Genomic DNA, 22,527 nt, shown 5'->3' on the forward strand with positions numbered 1-22,527 from the left:
CATTCTGAATGGGAGCTTGCGGCTGTCGTACAAAAAGAGTTCACAAGTCTTGCATTGTGCTGGTGTTTTTATACGGCTGAAAACGTCTATGGCGAAAAACTTCCATCGGAAAGTTTTGCAATTCCATACCCACACGTAATTTTTGCATCACTGGCGCCGCTTCCTTTCCACTGGAATCCATTTTGTCACTGTAATGGTCCGTCGGTTATCGGGCCTAAGCATTACATGGCGTGCCAGGCTGCACTTTTTCTCCTAAAGAAAATTGTAAAATCAGCTATTCCTGCTTGCTCTCTGGTCTGCACAAATTTTTCTGTCTCGTAATGTGACACCTGACATTTTTCTTTTCATTGCTCCTTAAATGCAAGGGTGTTGAATATAAGCTCGAGAGCAATATTACGACCGTATAATGAGCAACGAAACGAAAATTGTTTGACGTAACATTAAGAGACAGGCAGGCAGCAGTGTAGATAAGAGAGAAAATGGGGATGGTCCACATTCTAATCGATAGTAGGAGAAAAAAAATGGAGTTGGGCAGGTGATGTTACTGGTAGGTCCGATAACCGAGGGACCATTAGAACTACATAATAGCTGCCATGGGGAGGGAAGCACCATCGAGGACGTAGAAAATTAGGTGAAGTGATGAAATTGTAAAATTTACAGGCGTAAGTTGATATCAGCCAGCGTACCACACAGGAGTCTTGTGCACAAAGACACAAAAGCTGGACCACTCGCCCCTTCCTGATCACGCTTACCTTGCTCCTTCAGGGCTGAGCGTTGAGCCGGTTGTTGCTGCATTAACGGCACATTTCTTGTAAGACTGCACAATTTGCAGCTCATAACAATGTGACTCTACTTATGTCATGGCAAAGTAATGCGATAACTACATGGCGTTCCTCCCCTACGTACTGCAGAGTGTGTGCTTTTGGATCCCACCAGCGACAAGTTATGTTTTATAGGACGTGTACATTTGTTTGCCATGACCATTTCTATATTTCCATTAAAATGAACTAATAAGTTACCCCATACTTCCCATTGCTTTTTCTACTGGTTACTTCTGTTGGTTCTAGATAAGAAAAATCTGGGCCCTTTGTTCCCCTCTCTGGTTTACTTATCGCGAACGGGAACCATTCGGTAGGTTTGATGTCTTCGAGTAGCATACAGGTGTATATTGGGCCGGGTGTCCTCGAATATATTGTTACGTGTGGGAAGACACAGATGAAAGAGGCCATATACAGGCTATTTACACTGAAGCCAGACCGTCAGGCCGACACTCGCTCGCGCTAAGACAGAGACCCACTTCGTCGTCGTTCTCACCGCGGCTCGTCGCTTGAGCTTCGCTCGATGATATCGTAATACTACACCCCTGCCACAAAAGCACCATCACGGTGCTGTTCAATAACCAAGGCGCAAGGAGAGTTGTAGGATTTGAGTCAGGCGACGTGGACAATGACATTGGTTGTCACAGCGGAGGACGTAGTGGGCGTGGCTAGAACAATTTCACGGGTGACATCGGTCACGTGGCGGAGCACGCGATATGGGCCTGTTAGCAGGAAAGCAGTTTTTCACACAGGCCAACTTTACACGATGGTGACCAAAGCAAGACGAGGATGCCGCGCACAAAGTGGACATCGCGGTGAAGGGGGTCGTAGCGTTGCTTTTGTTTGCCTTGAGAGAATTATAGACGAGCGCGCGCAAGTTGGCGAGCTTGGTCAGCATGGGCGATAACGTCACGGGCATAAGCGCTAGTTGAAACTGTGGAGGACGGAAGCAGCGTCCAGTGGTAGCTTCGGTTCAAGGCCATACAAGCGGTAAAAAGGTGAGAAGCCAGCAGTTTCGAGACGGGAAGAGCTGTACGCAAAGATAATGTAAGGTAGAGCCTGGTCCCAGTCGTGGCGTTCGTCTGAAACGTGTTTGGATAGCATGTCAGTAAGCGTTTGGTTCAAACGCTCATTGAGACCGTTCGTTTTAGGGTTGTAGGAGGTGATAAATTTATGCTTTATTGAGCAGGCACGCATGATGTCGTCAATGACTTTGGCTAAGAACGAACGTACAGTCACGGTCTGTTAGCAATTGACGCGGAGCACCATGAATCAAAATGATATCATGCAGGAGGAAGTCCGTAACAACTGGTTGCGCAACTGGTCGGAAGAGCGCGGGTTACGGCGTAGTGGGTCGCGTAGTCCGCCGCGACTGCAACCCACTTGTTTCCTGACGTAGATTCCGGAAATCGGTCGAGAAGGTCTAAGCCGACACGCCGGAAGGGCTGGGAAGGGTTGTCGGGCGGCTGCAGGTAACCAGTGGGGAGCTGCGAAGGCTTCTTGCGTCGTTTGCAAAGTTCACAAGCGGCGACGTAACGTCGTACGGAACGGGGAAGACCCGGCCACAAAAAACGGTGACGTACAGGGTAATAGGTTCAAGCTACACCGAGGGGTGCTGCCGTTGGTGCGTCGTGAAGCACTTCTAGTACGGTTGAGCGGAGGTGTTTAGGTATGACAAGTAGGAACTCAGAGCCATCCGGATGAAGGTTACGACGGTACAGAATACCGTCTCGGAGGACGAAGAGGCGTAGAGTGCCATCGGCTGGAGATTGTTCAAAATGGTCGATGAGTGCTCTGATGTGGGCGTCACGACGTTGCTCGTCGGGGAAATGAAGCAGCTGCGATAGAGAGAATACGCAAGCAGCACTGGTAATATTTGAGAAGTCGGGGTCGTGAACAGGGTAACGCGACAAGCTGTCAGCGTCTTGGTGCAGGCGGCCAGACTAGTAGACCACGGAATATGAAAATTCTTGTAGCCTCAAAGCCCATCGGCCAAGCCGGCCTGTAGGATCATTTAGCGATGAGAGCCAGCAGAGAGCATGATGGTTAGTGACTTACCATATTGCCATATTTGCCATATTACGTGTACTGACAATGTACAATGCTTCATGTTTTCATTTTATCGCATACAAGCTGCGTGGTGTACTTGAATTATCCGCACACGATGATGAATTTTTTCACTTGGTATTGTGCACTTCCTTTGCAGGTGCGCGTTCTTGATTGATAATCAAGCTTTCTTTTGTTATTCAGTTTCCTAAAGTTATTGTGTTCGTTTCAGCAATATTTACTCACTAGCAGGCCTTAGATAAAACGGCGAATTTTCTTGGGTGAGGCTAAAAAAACAATATTGCGCATTCTGATCCTTGCAGTCTTTCACATGCAAAAGCTAATACAAAAATCCCTATGCTGACATCGAATGACTAAAAAATTTCTGCTTCCACAGAAACTTCTCCGATGGCACCTTCTGGAGGTAAAGCAACGCCTATCCTGAGCACCTTTGAGCCTCCGATTTCAGTTGCGATACCAGCGGCACCAGTCCCCACGCCACCACCACCAATGAGCACGCCATCGACAAATATTGGAATCACCAGCACAGCCATTGCCAGCAGCCCCACGCCATCAACATCTGCCACTCCAACTCGTAAGTTGTTCTTGCGCAAAGTATCCTGCGCAGCTGCTACTTTTAGCATTGAGTGCATTTACGAGAGCCCTAGACAAGGGAAGGCCAAAGAAAGAAAGTTTTTTACTCAGATGCTTAAACATTTTATTACTCCTTCACCGATGCATATAATAGCTTTTATCATGTGCAGCACATCTTTATGTTCACTGCAAGAGGAAAGCCTCACTCCGCGATCTCCGACAGCGCTAATGGAGAAAGAACGAGTCAAACAGAGTTCACATTCTCTGGAATTCGGAACTTATTACAGAACGCAGAATCGTCAGCTAAGGTACAGGGCCATAACGATAGGCGAGTGAGGTCTAGGATGGTTATCAAGTTGGAAGAAAAGAGCAAAGTTACTCAACAGTGTGTCAAACATAGGTGAAGTAAGGGTAACATTAGACGACGTCAGGCTGTAGCTCCCAACGATGCAGTTTTAGAGCAGAAACGTAAAGATAACATCGAGGTAGTGGGACAAACCCTTACTTTTCGGAATTCCGAATGAGCAATGCAAGGGAGGGATTAAGGCACCAAGGCAAAAAGTTGGTAGCCTGTTGCAAGTAACGAAGGACCTATTAAAGAAAGGACAAATCTTGAAAGTGTATAACTCACGAGATAACATACAAGTCGCTCAAATGTGAGTACTCACAAGCAAAACAGTCAGCGATACTCGAAATTATTGTGTAGCAAAGATCGAGGGAGAAGTAAAAAAGTTCTAGCATAAAATCAGTGAGATAAAACTTACTGTGGGAGAAGGATACATGTATGACTTGAAAGACAAGCTTGGTAATACCAATTATATTTTCGGTGTTGTTATAAAAGCTGCAAAATAATTGTTACTGGCCTCTAATTTCACCCGAGCAGTCTCGAAACCTTAGTGGAAAGTAGTGATGAGCAGGATAGAGAGGCTACTTCCATAACTGGCGATGAAGTTTAAGGGAAATGCAGGATATGTCCCCAAGGAAAGCGGCAGGAGGATATGAAATAACTGTCAGTTTAATGAAAGTTGGAGGAAATATGCTAGAAAATATTTCCCTCCTTTTTTGCTTTCGGCTTGGGATCAAGTGCAAGTTATCAATCAGGAAATTAAGAAATCTGCGGTGTACAATCAGACTATCTATATGGTTGTAGAAGGCATCTGATTCAGTTGAAGCACCAGCATTTGTAGAAATATTGTGTAATCAAGGAGTAACAATACCAGACCTGAATATCTCAGTAAATATATACAGTGCCCAGGCAGCACACCAGCATTGGTCCAACCATGGCCCAATGCTGGCAGAAATCGGTACCAATGTTGGACCAATGTTGGCATATTGGCAATGTGCAACCCAATCCAATGCTGGCCCAGCGTTAAAGCCAAGATTGGACGGACCAATGTTATGCCACTGCAGCAGCCATTGTACTGCCAGCGTAGGACCAGCGGTAAAGCCAAGATTGGACCAACGTTATGCCAATGCAGCAGCCATCGTAGGACCAGCGTTAAAGCCAAGATTGGACCAATGTTATGCCAATGCAGCAGCCATCGTGCTGCCAGCGTAGAACCAGTGTTGAGCCATATCCTTGCCATTATTAATGCCAGCTTTGAGCCAATGCCCTTTGCATGACGAATATTCTAGCTATGCTGGCTTTAGAGCACGCACACATTCTTACCGCAAACCTTTTGCTAGCGGCATTTTTTGTAGCAATTGTCCCCTTACCGTCTTCCTCAATAGTAGCTAGGAAAGCTCGACAAAAAGATGTCAAGAAGCAGAAGCCATATATGCTTGCAAATAATAATAAAAGAATACTGAAATTGACGTTTATGACAGTTTATTTGCGAATAAATTTTCACAAATAGGCATTTTCCGTGGACCTAGATGGGTGACGCTCGGTTATCTTCAAACAGTTTATTTACAGGCACTGCCCCCTCAGGATAAGAATTGGGCAAGGTGCCGAGGACGGTGGGCTGGCCAGGGGTTTCAGGGCAGGGAGCTGACGTCGGTAGGCAGGTTTGTCAGTGCTTGTATGACAGCGGGCTTATCAGGCCCCCGAGGACCACCATAGCGTGGTGGCTTCGTTGATATTGCTACCATATCCCATAGCGACTACACCATATGTTGGAGGAAATGCTTAGAACTTGAGACTGACTCCAACCAAATAACTGAATTTTATTAGCCCGACGTTTCGGAGCCCATTCGGCTCCTTCTTCAGGGGGTTGTTCTTCGGGGGGTGGCGGTGTGCCGCTTTTAAAGCGTCTTTTTTGAAGAAAGGAGGGGGGGGAACAAGGGAGGTGGGGAGACACTTCACAGACGGAAAGGTGGGGGGGGGAACAAAAGGAAAGGGGGCGGGGTCTGTGAAGTGTCTCCCCACCTCCCTTGTTCCCCCCCCCTCCTTTCTTCAAAAAAGACGCTTTAAAAGCGGCACACCGCCACCCCCCCGAAGAACAACCCCCTGAAGAAGGAGCTGAATGGGCTCCGAAACGTCGGGCTAATAAAATTCAGTTATTTGGTTGGAGTCAGTCTCAAGTTCTAATCAATTTCCCAACCAGACAGGCAATTCTGTCGAAATGTTTAGCTTTAGGAAATGCTTGCACTGTAAAAGAAAAAGAAACATTATCAGAGATGTTGGTATGACAAATGTATGTGGGAGCGTTTTCATTTGAAAAATCGCCATACTGCAACAATATTATAAGTCTGAGCAGGGAGTTCGAAGGGGTGAATCAAGAAACTTTCTTGCAAGAGATTTGTCAAGTAAGACTTCTTAATATTTCGGCATATATGGCATACCTTGTACAAGGTGTAACGTAATGTTTAGAACAGACATAAAATGCGCAGGATCCGTCCGCTTTCTTTATAGCCCACACCTTGTCAGCGTAGCACTTTATACTTAAAAAATCGCAGCAAAACCTGCTGCAGCACAAAAAGCCTAGTTTCAGACTGTGTAGACACAATGCGGCCTTCGTGCGAAATTTTTATTGTGGAAACCGAGAAGTTCCGTCAGGAAACACTAGTAAAAGAGGCATTTATTATACGAAAAGAAAGAAATACTGTCAGCTGGAAATGATGCTTGACCCATAACAGTGAGAAGAAGCGTGGTTCCTCGGTATCACTAGCAGGATCAGGCCGCGCGCGTGGCTTGATAAAATCATAGTCCTGGAATTTGGGTCAAATTCACAGAGATTTACACGTGGTTCTACTCCAGGAACTATTCAAAAGCTGCAAATAAAAAGAGCTATTTAATTACAGGCACTCTACATTAGCCAAGCCTGTTTCAGTAATATATATAACGCGTGATATTGCTTGGGTGATATAGCTTGGGTGATATTGCTCCTTATAAAACTTATAACATGCGCAAAACAAATGCGCTCACCATTGTAAGTTCCATGCTTCTTTGTATCCGAGTTCATTCCACATCGAAGACGGTGGCCACGGGCGCCGACTTTTTTTCTAATTGTTGTTTCGCCTATATTAATTCTAACACTCACAAAAATTCGTGGCCACATTGCTGCGTATTTCAAGATGTAGGCTTCTCAGTAGGAATGACGACCGCAAGCGAGCATTTTTCACGAGAGGAGTGCGCTGGCAAGAACGGACAAGACGGCAAGCACTCAGGCGGTGTTGCACCCAGTCGGCGTGCTAGCGACGCATAGAAGGAAAGAGCGAAAGGAAAGGGTGAACAAAGAATACGGCGTAAACGCCACTTTCCCCCGCTGGACCTAGCCCGTCCGCATTTTGGGATGACAGCGACGGAGGGCGACAAGGAGGACAATAGTGACCCCGCCGCTTTCCCCCATGCTTCCGAGATCACCTAATTCGACACAGCAGCTTATGGCTGTGTGAACGCTTGACTCATAGCATTGACCAGGCTCACCTGGGTGCGTGGGGGAGAGGCAAGGGGGGGCTGAAGGACGGAATGCTAGGCCGAGAAAAGAAATCCGGAATGCGTCGTGCCTACTAAAGGCAAAGACAAGAGGTTGTTGACACGCAAATGCCAAAACATGCAATTAATTTTTTTTTTCTGTCAGAGGCATTCAAACAAGGAGCTTACTACACATGCACGAACAAACAAATATATTATACCAGGAGCATGATGATTATGTCACCGCAACATGACATGCATGCTAAACAAACAAACAATAGTTTTACTAATACATATGCGCTCCATCTCGATGCAATATAAAATGGTTCCATCAGCTCTAGGCACTGTAATTCTCGATTCTCCTCAGAATCCTGACCCACTAAAGCCGACGAGCGTACATGCAAAATATACAATGCGCAGGCAAATTCTCAATACCGTTGCTTCTTATGGAAAGCTCAAGTTCTTATTCACGATCACTAAAGCAGCGGCTAAATTTATGCGACTTCCCCTGCTTGCTACGTGGTACACTGGCTTTTCTCTTTAGGGGACACATTTCGGTAAATTAGAAGTGCAATAATGGCGGTGTACCATTCATGGAGTTGACATGGGAGAACATATTTCTGGTTCCTGCACAGTGTGCCTGTGATCAGTGCGTTAGTTTTCAAAACACGTTGTTCAATCTCAGCAAGTCGTAGAGCACTAAAAGCCGACAAGGCGAAAATTGGCGTATTACGGGCCAATGTCCTCCAAAGAAAGCCAACTATTAACCCATATTGGCAAATCCATACGAAAGTCGGTCCAATAATTGCCGCCTTGTTGAACGGCAGTGCCAATATTGTTTACTGACTGTGTAAACTGGGCCAACATTCGATCTCTATCAGAATGGCACAGCCAATATTGTTTATTGACTGTGTAAACTGGGCCAACATTGGCTCTCTATCAGAATGGCACAGCCAATATTGTTTACTGACTGTGTAAATTGGGCCAACATTGGATCTCTATCAGAATGGCACAGTCAATATTGGCGCCACGCTGTTAACCTTAGGCCATCATTGGGCCAGGAATCAGAATGGCACTGCCAATATTGGAACCACGCTGTTAATCTTAGGCCGTCATTGGGCCAAGAAGTGCCAATATGTTTCCAACGTTGGCCCAACCTAACGTGCCGCCTGGGTGCTTTCACCGCAACTTTCTTTCTCGAATAGAAAAGGAAAAGAAACTGCCTATGAAGAAAGTGGTCAAATAAGAACCCACTGTTTGAAATTCTAATATCTAAGTACTTGGATTAAGTATTCAACCTATTAGACTGGAATGTCGGAGGAGTGAGGACTAACGGAGAATGCCTCAACAACCTTCGCTTTGTAGATAACATTGGCCCGTTCTTTATTGTGGACCTTAACCAAGAACGCGTAAGACTATTTTTGAAGGATAAATGCTGAAGAGAAGGATTGTGTTTAGTAGACATGGTAATTGCTCACATGGGATTCAGATCAAGAAAAGAAAATTTAAGAGAGAATATAAATACGGTTGGATTTATTACAGCTGTCATTACCGCATTCTGAATGGGAGCTTGCGACTGTCGCAGAAAAAGAGTTCACAAGTGTTGCATTGTGCTGGTGTTATTAGATGGCTGAAAACGTCTATTGCGAAAAACTTCTATCGGAAAGTTTTGCAATTCCATACCCACACCTAACTTTATGCATCACTGGCGCCGCTTCCTTTCCACTGGAATCCGTTTTGTCCCTGTAATGGTTCGTCGGTTATCGAGCCTAAGCATTACAAGGCGTGCTAGGTTGGACTTTTTCTCCCAAAGAAAATTGTAAAATCAGCTATTCCTGTTTGCTCTCTGATTTTCACAAATTTTTCTGTCTCGTAATGTGACACTTAACATTTTTCTTTTCGTTGCTCCTTAAATGCAAGGGTGTTGAATATAAGCTCGAGAGCAATATTACGACCGTATGTTGAACAATGAAACAAAAATTGTTTGACGTAACATTAAGATACAGGCAGACAGCACTGTAGATAAGAGATAAAATGGGGATTGTCCCCATTCTAATCGATATTAGGAGAAAAAAAATGGAGCTGGGCAGGCGATGTTACTGATACTTCCGATAACCGATGGACCATTCGAACTACATAATAGCTGCCATGGGGAGGGAAGCGCCGTCGAGGACGTAGAAAATTAGGTGAAGTGATGAAATTGTAAGACTTACAGGCGTAAGTTGATATCAGCTAGCGTACAACACAGGTGTCTTGTGCACAAAGACACAAAAGCTGGACCACTCACCCCCTCCTGATCACGCATACCTTTCTCCTTCAGGGCTGAGCGTTGAGCTGGTTGGTGCTGCATTAACGGCACATTTATTGTAAGACTGCAGAATTTGCAGATCATAACAATGTGACTCTACTTATGTCATGGCACTGTAATGCGATAACTACATGGCGTTCCTCCTCTACGTACTGCAGAGCTTGTGGTTTTGGATCCCACCAGCGACAAGATATGTTTTAGAGGACGTGTACATTTGTTTGCCATGACCATTTCTATATTTCCATTAAAATGAACTAATAAGTTACCCCATACTTCCCATTGCTTTTTCGACTGGTTACTTCAGATGGTTCTAGCTAACAAAAATCTGGGCTCTTTGTTCCCCTCTCTCGTGTACGTATCGCGAACTGGAACCATTCGGTAGGTTTGATGTCTTCGAGTAGCATACAGGTGTGTATTGGGCCGGGTGTCCTCGAAAATATTATTACGTGTGGGAAGACACAGATGAAAGAGGTCATATACAGGCTATTTACACTGAAGCCAGACAGTCAGGCCGACACTCGCTCGCCCTAAGGGCAGAGACCCACTCCGTCGTCGTTCTCACCACGTCTCGTCCCTTGAGCTTCGCTCGATGATATCGTAATACTACACCCCGGCCGCAAAAGCACCATCACAGTGCTGTTTAATAACCAAGCCGCAAGGACAGTTGTAGGATTTGAGTCAGGCGACGTGGACAATGACATTCGTTGTCACAGCGGAGGATGTAGTGGGCGTGGCTAGAACAATTTCACAGGTGACATCGGTCACGTGGTGGAGCACGCGGTATGGGCCTGTGTAGCAGGAAAGCAGTTTGTCACACAGGCCAACTTTACGCGATGGTGACCAAAGCAAGACGATAATGCCGGGCACAAAGTGGACATCGCGGTGAAGGGGGTCGTAGCGTTGCTTTTGTTTGCCTTGAGAGAATTATAGACGAGCGCGCGCAAGTTGGCGAGCTTGGTCAGCATGGGCGATAACGTCACGGTCATAAGCGCTAGTTGAAGCTGTGGTGGACGGAAGCAGCGTCCAGTGGTAGCGTCGGTTCACGGCCATACAAGGGGTAAAAAGGTGAGAAGCCAGCAGTTTCGAGACGGGAAGAGTTGTACGCAAAGATAATGTAAGGTAGAGCCTGGTCCCAGTCGTGGCGTTCGTCTGAAACGTGTTTGGATAGCATGTCAGTAAGGGTTTGGTTCAAACGCTCAGTGAGGCCGTTCGCTTTAGGGTTGTAGGAGGTGATAAATTTATGCTTTATTGAGCAGGCACGCATGATGTCGTCAATGACTTTGGCTAAGAACGAACGTACGGTAACGGTCTGTTAGCAATTGACGCGGAGCACCATGAATCAAAATGATATCATGCAGGAGGAAGCCCGTAACATCAGTTGCGCAACTGGTCGGAAGAGCGCGGGTTACGGCGTAGTGGGTCGCGTAGTCCGCCGCGACTGCAACCCACTTGTTTCCTGACGTAGATTCCGGAAATTGGTCGAGAAGGTCTAAGCCGACATGCCGCAAGGGCTGGGCAGGGATGTCGGGCGGCTGCAGGTAACCAGCGGGGAGCTGCGAAGGCTGCTTGCGTCGTTGGCAGAGTTCACAAGCGGCGACGTAACGTCGTACGGAACGGGCAAGGCCCGGCCACAAAAAACGGTGACGTACAGGGTCATAGGTTCGAGATACACCGAGGTGTGCTGCCGTTGGGGCGTCCTGAAGCACTTCTAGTACGGTTGAGCGGAGGTGTTTAGGTATGACAAGTAGGAACTCAGAGCCATCCGGATGAAGGTTACGACGGTACAGAGTACCGTCTCGGAGGACGAAGAGGCGTAGAGTGCCATCGGCCGGAGATGTTCAAAATGGTCGATGAGTGCTCTGATGTGGGCGTCATGACGTTGCTCGTCGGGGAAATGAGGCAGCTGCGATACAGAGAATACGCAAGCAGCGCTGGTAATATTTGAGAAGTCGGGGTCGTGAACAGGGTAACGCGACAAGCTGTCAGCGTCTTGGTGCAGGCGGCCAGACTTGTAGACCACGGAATATGAAAATTCTTGTACCCTCAAAGCCCATCGACCAAGCCGGCGTGTAGGATCCTTTAGCGATGAAAGCCGGCAGAGAGTATGATGGTTAGTGACTTGCAATATTGCCATATTTGCCATATTACGTGTGCCGACAATGTACAATGTTTCATGTTTTCATTTTATCGCATACAAGCGGCGTGGTGTACTTGAATTATCCGCACACGATGATGAATTTTTTCACTTGGTATAGTGCACTTCCTTTGCAGGTGCGCGTTCTTGATGAAAAATCAAGCTTCCTTTTTTTATTCATTTTCCTAAAGTTTTTGAGTTCGTTTCAGCAATATTTACTCACTAGCAGGCCTTAGATAAAACGGCGAAATTTCTTGGGTGAGGCTGAAAAAACGATATTGCGCATTTTCCACTTTGCAGTCTTTCACATGCAAAAGATAATAGAATAATCTCTACGCTGACATCGAATGACTAAAAAATTTCTGCTTCTACAGAAACTTCTCCGATGACGCCTTCTGGAGGTGAAGCAACCCCTACCCTGAGCACATTTGAGCCTGCGATTTCAGTTGCGACACCAACGGCACCACTCCCCACGCCACCACCACCAATGAGCACGCTATCGACAATCATTGAAATGACCAGCACAGCCATTCCCAGCGGCCCTACGCCATCAACATCTACCACTACAACTCGTAAGTTGTTCTTGCGCAAAGTATCCTGCGCAGCTGCTACTTTTAGCATCGAGTGCATTTACGAGAGCCCTAGACAAGGGAAGGCCAAAGAAATGAAATTTTTTACTCAGATGCTTAAAAATTATATTATTCCTTCACCGATGCATATAATTGCTTCTATCATGTGCAGCACATCTTTATGTTCAATGCAGGAGTAAAGCCTCGCTCCGCGATCTCCGACACCGCTAATGGAGAAATAATGAGTCAAACAGATTTCACATTCTCTGGAATTCCGAACTTATTAGATAACGCAGAATCGTCAGGTACGGTAAAGCGCCACGACCATAGGCTAGTGAGGTCTAGGATGGGTATCAAGTTGGAAGAAATGTGCAAAGTTAGTCAACAATGTTTCCAACAAAGACGAAGGAAGGGTAACATTAGACGACTTCAGGCTGGAGCTCCCAACAATCCAGTTTAAGAGCAGAAACATCAAGATAACATCGAGGTAGAGAGACAAACCCTCACTTTTCAGAATTCCGAATGAGCAATGCAAGGGAGGGATTAAGGAACCAAGGCAAATAGTTGGTAGCCTATCGCAAGTAATGAAGGACCTAATAAAGAAAGGACAAAGCTTGAAAGTGTATAACTCACCAGATAACATACAAGTAGCTGAAATTTGAGTACTCACAAACAAGAGAGTCACCGATATTCGAATTTATTATGAAGGAAAGTTTGAAAAAGCAATAAAAGGTTCCAGCATAAAATCAGTGAGATAAAACTTAGTATGGGAGAAGGCTACATGTATGACTTGAAAGACAAGCTGGGAAATGTCATTAATATTTTCGATGGTGTTATAAAAGCAACTAAGTAATTGTTAATGGCCTTTCATTTAACCAGAGCAGCCATGAAACCTTAGTGGAAAGTAGTGATGAACAGGATAGACAGGCTACTTCTATAACTGGCGATGAAGTATAAGGGAAATGCAGGATATGTCCGCAAGGAAAGCGGCAGGAGGAAATGAAATAACGGTCATTTTAATGAAAGTTGGAGGAAATACGCTAGAAAATATTTCCCTCCTTTTTTCCTTTTGGCTTGGGATCAAGCGCAAGTCATCAATCAGGCAATTAAGAAATTCGTGGTGTACAATCAGGTTATCTATATCGTTGTAGAAGGCATCTGATTCAGTGGAAGCACCAGCATTTATGGAAATATTGCGTAATCATGGAGTAACAATACCAGACGTGAATATCTCAGAAAATATATACAGTGCTTTCACAGCAACCTTCTTTCTCGAATAGAAAAGGAAAAAAACTGCCAATGAAGAAAGTGGTCAAATAAGAACCCACTGTTTCAAATTCTAATCACTAAGTACTTGGATGAAGTATTCAACCTATTAGACTGGAATGTCGGAGGAGTGAGGAATAACGGAGAATGCCTCAACAACCTCCGGTTTGCAGATAACATTGGCCTGTTCTTTATTGAGGACCTTAACCAAGAACGTGTAAAACTATTGTTGAAGGATAAATGCTGAAGAGAAGCATTGTGTTTAGTAGACATGGTAATTGCTCACAGGGGATTCAGATCAAGAAAACAAAGTTTATGAGAGATTATAAATACGGTTGGATTGATTACAGCTGTTATTACCGCATTCTGAATGGGAGCTTGCGACTGTCGTAGAAAAAGAGTTCACAAGTATTGCATTGTGCTGGTGTTATTATATGCCATAAAACGTCTATGGCGAAAAACTTCTATCGGAAAGTTTTGCAATTCCATACCCACACCTAACTTTATGCATCACTGGCGCCGCTTCCTTTCCACTGGAATCCATTTTGTCACTGTAATGGTCCGTCGGTTATCGGGCCTAAGCGTTACATGGCGTGCCAGGCGGCACTTTTTCTCCTAAAGGAAATTATAAAATCAGCTATTCCTCTTTGCTCTCTGATCTGCACAACTTTCCCTGTCTCGTAATGTGACACCTAACATTTGTCTTTTCGTTGCTGCTTGAATGCAAAGGTGTTGAATATAGGCTCGCGAGCAATATTACGACAGTATAAAGAACAACGAAATGAAAATGTTTTGACGTAACATTAACAGACAGGGATACAGCAGTGTAGATAAGTGAGAAAATGGGTATGGTCCATATTCTAATCGACATTAGGAGAAAAAAAGTGCAGCTGGGCAGGCGATGTTGCTGGTAGGTCCGATCACCGAGGAGCCATTACAATTACATAATGGCTGCCATGGGGAGGGAAGCGTCGTCGAGGACGTAGAAAAGTAGGTGAAGTGATGAAATTGTAAAATATACAGGCGTAAGTTGGTATCAGCTAACACACAACACAGGGGTCTTGTGCACAAAGGCACAAAAGCTGGACCACTCGCCCCCTCCTGATCACGCATACCTTGGTCCTTCAGGGCTGAGCATTGAGCTGGTTGGTGCTGCATTAACGGTACATTTCTCGTAAGACTGCACAATTTGCAGCTCATAACAATGTGACTCTACTTAAGTCATGGTACTGTAATGCGATAAGTACGTGGCGTTCCTCCCCTACGTACTGCAGAGTGTGTGGTTTTGGATCCCACCAGCGACAACTTATGTTTTGGAGGACGTGTAAATTTGTTTGCCAAGACCATTTCTATATTTCCTATAAAATGAACGAATAAGTTACCCCATACTTCCCATTGCTTTTTCTACTGGTTACTTCAGATGGTTCTGGCTAACAAAAAGCTGGGCTCTTTGTTTCCTCTCTGGTTTATTTATCGCGAACGGGAACAATTCAGCAGGTTTGATGTCTTCGAGTAGCATAGAGGGGTGTATTGGGCAGTGCGTCCTCAAAAATATTGTTATGTGTGGGAAGACACAGATGAAAGAGGCCATATACAGGCTATTTACACTGGAGCCAGACCGTCAGGCCGACACTCGCTCGCGCCAAGACCCACTTCGTCGTTGTTCTCGCCGCGGCTCGTCCTTTGAGCTTCGCTCGATGATATCGTAATACTACACCCCGGCCACAAAAGCACCATCACGGTGCTGTTAAATAACCAAGGCGCAAGGAGAGTTGCAGCGTTTGAATCGGGCGACGTGTACAATGTCATTGATTGTCACAGCGGAGGATGTAGTGGGCGTGGCTAGAACGATTTCACAGGTGACATCGGTCACTTGGTGGAGCACGCGATATGGGCCAGTGTAGCAGGAAAGCAGTTTTTCACACAGGCCAACTTTACGCGATGGTGACCAAAGCAACACGAGGGTGCCGAGCACAAAGTGGACGTCACGGTGACGGAGGTCGTAGCGTTGCTTTTGTTTGCCTTGAGAGAATTATCGACGAGCGCGCGCAAGTTGGCGAGCTTGGTCAGCATGGGCGATAACGTCACGGGCATAAGCGCTACTTGAAGCTGTGGTGGACGGAAGCAGCGTCCAGTGGTAGCGTCGGTTCGCGGCCATACAAGTGGTAAAAAGGTGAAAAGCCAGCAGTTTCGAGACGGGAAAAGTTGTACGCATAGATAATGTAAGGTAGAGCCTGGTCCCAGTCGTTGCGTTCGTCTGAAACGTGTTTTGATAGCATGTCAGTAAGGGTTTGGTTCAAACGCTCAGTGAGGCCGTTCGTTTTAGGGTTGTAGGCGGTGATAAATTCATGCTTTATTGAGCAGGCACGCATGATATCGTCAATGACTTTGGCTAAGGAGGAACGTACTGTCACGGTCTGTTAGCAATTGACGCGGAGCACCATGAATCAAAATTATATCATGCAGGAGGAAGTCCGTAACATCAGTTGCGCAACTCGTCGGAAGAGCGCGGGTTACGGCGTAGCGGGTCGCGTAGTCCGCCGCGAGTGCAACCCCCTAGTTTCCTGATGTAGATTCCGTAATTTGACGAGGTCTAAGCCGACGCGATGGAAAGGCAGGGCAGGGATGTCGAGTGGCTGCAGTTAACCAGCGGGGAGCTCCGAAGGCTTCTTGCGTCGTTGGCAAAATTCACAAGCAGCGACCTAACGTCCTACGGAACGGGCAAGTCCAGGCTAGAAAAGACGGCGACGTACAGGTCATAGGTTCGAGATACGCTGAGGTGTCCTGCCGTTGGGGCGTCTTGAAGCACTTCTAGAACGGTTGAGCGGAGGTGTTTAGGTATGACAAGTAGGAACTGAGAGCCGTCCGGATGAAGTTAACGACGGTACAGAGTACCATCTCGGAGGACGAAGACGCGTAGAGTGGCTTCAGCTGGAGAGTGTTCAGAACGGTCGATGAGTGCTCTGATGTAGGCGTCACGACGTTGCTCGTCGGCAAAATGAAGAAGCTGTGATACAGAGATTACGCAAGCAGCACTGGTAATATTGAAGAAGTCAGGGTCGTGAACAGGGTAACTGGACAAGCTGTCAGCGTCTTGGTGCAAGCGGCCAGGCTTGTCGACAGCGGTATATGGATATTCTTGCAGCCTCAAAGCCCACCGACCAAGCCGGCCTGTGGGATCTTTTAGCGATAAGAGCCAGCAGAGGGTATGATGGTTAGTGACTACGGAAAAAGGGTGACCGTAAAGGTAAGGACGGAACTTCGCAACCACCCAGACTACAGCAAGGCATTCTCGTTCCGTAAAATAATAGTTGCGCTCCGATGGTATGAGGAGGCGGCTCACATAAGTAATAACGCGTTCCTGGCCATGCTGATGCTGTGATACTAAGACGGCACCTACTCTATGACCGCTGGCATCTGTATGCAATTCTATAGGGGCATCAGGGTAGAAGTGGGCGAGAATGGGTGGTGAGGTGAGAAGAGTGACGAGGCGAGAGAAGGCGGCGGCTTCTGCAGTACCCTACAAGAATTGTACGCTTTTCATCAAAATATTAGTGAGGGGTCTAGCAATTGCCGCAAAATCTTGAACAAAACGAGGAATGCACGAGCATAGCCCTGCAAAACTTCGAACGTCTGCAGCTGTCTTCGGAACTGGAAAGTCTCGGACAGTGCGAGTTTTGTCGGGATCAGGCTGTACTCTCGAGGCGTCAACAAGGTGGCCCTGAACAGTAATTTGGCGACGGCCGAAACGACATTTGTTCGAGTTGTGTTGCAGCTTCGCCTTTCGAAAGACATCAAATAATGCTTTTGGACGCTCAAGGTGAGTGCCGAACGTGGGCGAAAAGTCGATGACGTCGTCGAGGTAGCAGAGACATGTGGACCATTTGAAACCTCGGAGCGAGAAGTCCGTCATGCGCTCAAAGTTGGCAGGGGCGTTGCATAATCCGAACGGCATTACTTTAAAATTGCATAGGCCATCAGGTGTGATGAACGCGGTTTTTTTCTCTGTCCATACCGTCAGCAGCAGTCTGTCAGTATCCACAACGAATATCAATAGAAGAGAAATAGCTGGAACCGTGGAGGCAGTGAAGGGCACCGTCTCTACGTTGGGGCGCGTAGACATCCCTCTTAGTAATGTTGTTCATATGACAGTAGTCTACACACACGTGCCATTTTCCGTCCTTATTTTTAACCAACACCACAGGTTACGCCCAGCGACTCGAAGAAGGCTCAATGATGTTTTTATCTGGCATTTTGTTCACTTCACTTTGAATTACTCGGCGTTCTGACGCAGAAACTCAATACGGTCATCGGTGAATAGGAGTAGCATCGCCAGTAAGAATACGATGCTTGACCGCGAGCGTCTGGCCTGAAGGGCGATCGTCGAAGTCGAAAATATCGCGATAGGGCACTAATACTTGGTAAAGGCATTCAGCCTGCGCAGAAAACAGCTCCGTCGCAACCATTTTCTGTATCTTGGGATCGGCGGCGGAGGCTGGCACGATGGGCCTGTTAAGCTCGCAAGAAGCGTCGCTCGATAAAGTTGTCACGTGATGGTCGCCGAGACAATCAACGTTGGCAAGGCAAATACCTTGCGGTAGAATTTGTTTAGCCCATCCAAAGTTAGAGATAGGCATGAAAGTGCGGTTGGAAGTAATAGTAAGTATACTCGGAGGCACGGTAACGCCATACTGTAGTGTAATGTCGGGCAGAGGAGTGACGAGGTACTCGCCATCAGGGACTGGTGGAGAACGCAAGAGTTCAATATAGGCTATTGACGTTGGTGGCAGGCGAATAAAGCAAGTGGGGCCTAGGCGGCACTGGGGTGCGTCAGAAGGCCCTGTGAGAATCGGCAGCTCAAGGCGAAGGGTACTAGCAGAGCACTCAATAAGGGCAGAATGCGGGGAGAGAAAATTGAGGCCGAGAATGAGGCTGTGGGGGCAGTGAGCAGTCACGGTGAAGAGGACAGGAGTGTGGCGGCCGGCGATGCTAACACGTGCTTACACATACCGATGATAGGCACAGCACCACTATTGGCAACGCGGACAACGCGTACCAACGCTGGGGTGAGGAGCTTGTTCAGTCGTCGTCGGAAGGCAGTACTCATAAAAGAAAGATGTGCACCTGTATCTATGGATGCCGTGACAGGATAACCATCAACGTGAACGTCAACAAGGTTTTGGTCCGCATGTAACGTGAGCAGAGGATTTGAGGGCAGGTTGGACAACGCAACTTCACCTCCAGAAGCTGCAGTGCCTGGTTTTCCGGCAGGATCCGGGAGGCGATAGGCGACGGAGAGAAGCGACGGGGTTGGGGCGAACGAGATTGATGGCGTCGAGCGGCTGTAGCGAGGTTCGGGGCAGGAGCATCAGCGGCAATGGGCTCATGGCGGGTGGCATAGGGAACAGAAGGTCGAAAGGCGCGGGAATGAGCGGCGGTGTATGACCGAGGAGGTGGTGGCCATCGGTTGCGGCAGTGACGAGCGACGTGGCCGATGCAACTACAATGGACGCAGATCGGCCTGTTGTCATTAGGGGCACGCCATTCGGACGGGTTGCGGCGAGAAGTGGCAGAAAAGGACTGCCGGGGACGAGGAGGGCTGCTAGAGAACTGGGGAACCGTGGGTGGAGACGATGAACGCACGGAGTTTAGACTCATGTTCTCGAATTCTTGTCTGACAACGGCCTGAGTCAACGCAATCGTGGTTGCTGGTGGATCGGGAGGCGTCGCGCAGAAAACTGGCGAACAGGCGGCCTCGAGCTCGCGGCGAACAATACGGGTTACGTCGTCACAGGGGGTGGTCTGACGCGGTCTACCCTCACATGTCGACGTAGCAGTAGTGTTGGGTAGCCGCGTGATGTGATGTGGGATACGGCGGCTCTTAGCTTGTTCAAGGCGATGGCATTCTTTGATGATGGCGTCGATTGTCGAGACGTGGCAGAAAACATGCAGATTGAAAGCATCGTCGGCGATGCCTCTTAGCACATGCGACACTTTGTCTGCTTCAGACATAGTATCTTCAGCTTTGCGGCATAGAGCCAAGACGTCGGGGATGTATGAAACGTACGGCTCCAAAGATGTCTGAACGCGAGACGCTAGAGCGTTCCTCGCGGCAGCCTTGCACCAAATGGGGTCCCTGAACAGTTTCCTGAGCTTTTCTTTGAAACTGTCCCAACTGGTTATCTCGTCGTCATGCGTTTGGTGCCACACGCCTGGCGTGCCGCCGAGATAAAAGATTACATTGGCGAGCATGATCGTTCGGTCTCACCTGTTATTAGCACCGGAGTGTTCATAGAGCTGGATCCAGTCGTCAAAGTCCTGTCCCTCCTGGCCAGAGAACACACCATGGGCGCGATGTTGGGCAACCGTGATGATTGGAGCAGGCGGACAAGCCGACGCCGTTGCAGAGGCGGTCTCGTCACCGGGAGGCATGGGGACAAGGTCGATGTACCGACCACTCCGGAGTTCCGGGGTCAGGAGGGAGATCGCTGACCTCGACCAGAATTTTATGTGTGGGAAGACACAGATGAAAGAGGCTATATATAGGCTATTTACACTGGAGCCAGACCGTCAGTCCGACACTCGCTTTCGCCAAGGGCACAGGCGCACTTCGTTGTCGCTCTCGCGGCGGCTCGTACCTTGAGCATCGCTCGATGATATCATATTAATATGTTCTCATGCTATGTGACGCCATCATCCATAGCGGTACTCTGTATTCAGAATCATGGCCATAAGTGGTGTTGACTAACACTCACCGGGACAGGTTCTCTGCACATAGTCAAACACTGCGGGTGTGGGATCAATTGAAACTTTTGCAATTACAGTCATGTGCTCGAATCAAACGTTCAGTGTGTTTATATACGAATATTTTTCATATGCTTTTCCAACATTTTTCGTCACCAAATATACGCCATCAAACGGGAAATTGAAATAAAATGGGGGCATGTTTGATCCCATCCAAGGTGAGTACTAGAGCATGCAGCGTTCTAAGTCTGGTAAGTTGTCCCGGCTAAATAAGATCACTCACAATAAAATGTCTAGGTATATGAATACAGCATCGGTTTGTGTGTGGTACTATTTATAGGTGCACCACCTGTGTTCTCTCTTTAATTATGAACAAGAATACTTTTAATTTAAGCACATGTATAAAATAGTGATGTCATTGGCCAAGGTAATTTGAACTAAGCAAATGTGAATTGTTATTGGTCGCTCTGCTTTCGCGGCAGGAAACACCCATTGTTGCTGGCGCAAAGATACACAGATATGAATTGGCCCAGAAGGTTGTCTGTATAATAATAATAATAATAATAATAATAATAATAATAATAATAATAATAATAATAATAATAATAATTATAATAATAATAATAATACATCTTCTGCCACTCATAAAGATAGCACAATTATTGAGGCTTGTCAAAGCAATTGTATGATTCATTGGCAGAGCCTGCCGGGCAGCAAAACCATATACGGTACATTATTAGAATAATATTAGGCAGCGTGGTTGAGGACAGTACACAAAAAACAAAATAAGAAATGTTTATTCAGAATCCATGAAATAAATTTTCATTGAGTATAATGAAACACAGAAGGGCAGCGATGCGCGTAAACAAGAGTGACGATACGATACTAGCTAAGCGAATATCATTCAGCCTGTCGTGGTTCAAAAGTATTGTACATACACAGACACAAGGAATAACGGTACACAAAGAAAAAAATACGCATCGACAAACGGGTGCGCCTTAGCAGTCTAACTTTTATTTCATCTCCGGTCCGAAGGTGTTCCAGGGTAATTTATTAAAGTAAGTTTGAACATAATGAGTGCATGCTCTAGTGCCGTAACTATGGAACAACGGGGCCTTTGAAGGCGTTCTTTGAGCTATAAATAGCGGAAAAAGACATACGGAACTAGGAATTCATTGGACTGGAAGTGTTTTAAAAGTACAGTTTGTATCAAGAGATCAGAGAAATATGGCATCAAAAGTATTTTGAGGAGATCTGCGTCAGGTTTAAGGCTCAGATCATAAGGTACATTCTTGAAGACCGAGTGCGCCATAGCACTTATTCTGTTGTGTAAGCGAACTGCACAGTGCCTGTGAATTGTTATTGTATGTCGCGGGAGTCTATAGTTTGAAGCGTGTTATCATTTTCTTTACCGCCAAGGGCGTATAATATTTTATAGTTTACACTATACATGATGTGCAGAAAAGTTTTTTCGCAGTAAGGCGGGTGTCCCTAAAAAGATTGCTGTCGAGGTATACACCCACATAATTTACAACAGATGAGTACTGTAATGGTCCCCGTAGGGGCGTCTGCGTGTGCAAGCGTTTGCTTTGTTGCGACACCACGTAGCCGAACACGTGAGGGTTGGACCCTCCCGCGCGTATCTTGGGAAAGCAGGATCCTGAGGTGGAGCCGATGCTACGTGTTCGGACCTTTAAGGACCCCGACGGAGGCCTAGCATCCCTTTGACCTCCGCTTCCCAACGACAGCGCCGCCAGACTGGCCCAGCTGGAGGAAATTGGCAGTCGCCTTTTCCAGTCCTCCTCGTAAATCTTCGTCTTTCTGTCCCGCCTTTCACCTTTTCTGTCTTCACTTCTCCTCACTTCTGAATTTCCCGGCGGCAAGGGTTAGCCTTGTGTGGCTAGACAGTCTTGGTTATGCTATAAGTGGTTATAGCAGCGATGTACGGTTGGCGTTGGCAGGCCTGCCCTTGCAGGAACCTTAGTCATGTCCCACTGTTGGGCTCGATGGTGGGCGGTTGGCATCGCCGTTTAAAATCCCATCTATGCTTATGGAGAGCGCTTTCCCCAAACTTCCTGATCGCCCTCAGAGACGAGGGCGCACCGAAGTTGTCTTCCAGTTTTTCAGTCGTCATGTCCACAACTTCTCCCGTTTCCATGTAATTCACTCGGAAAAGCAGACAAAGCAGTGCG

At 46.9% G+C, this 22,527-nt stretch overlaps 1 protein-coding gene across 4 annotated transcripts in view; it reads left to right on the forward strand.

Moving 5' to 3' along the window:
* The window catches only part of LOC139053363 (uncharacterized), a 200,738-nt gene that overhangs the window by 44,142 nt on the left and 134,069 nt on the right, over window positions 1-22,527 (forward strand). For all 4 annotated transcript variants that reach the window (XM_070530374.1, XM_070530375.1, XM_070530376.1 and 1 more), the window contains 2 exons: window positions 3,262-3,459; window positions 12,131-12,328. In XM_070530374.1, coding sequence (XP_070386475.1) covers window positions 3,262-3,459; window positions 12,131-12,328 — 396 coding nt within the window. The remainder of the gene's footprint in view (window positions 1-3,261; window positions 3,460-12,130; window positions 12,329-22,527) is intronic.

Source organism: Dermacentor albipictus, unplaced genomic scaffold (assembly GCF_038994185.2).
Source record: "Dermacentor albipictus isolate Rhodes 1998 colony unplaced genomic scaffold, USDA_Dalb.pri_finalv2 scaffold_98, whole genome shotgun sequence".
Taxonomy (NCBI): Eukaryota; Metazoa; Arthropoda; class Arachnida; order Ixodida; family Ixodidae; genus Dermacentor; species Dermacentor albipictus.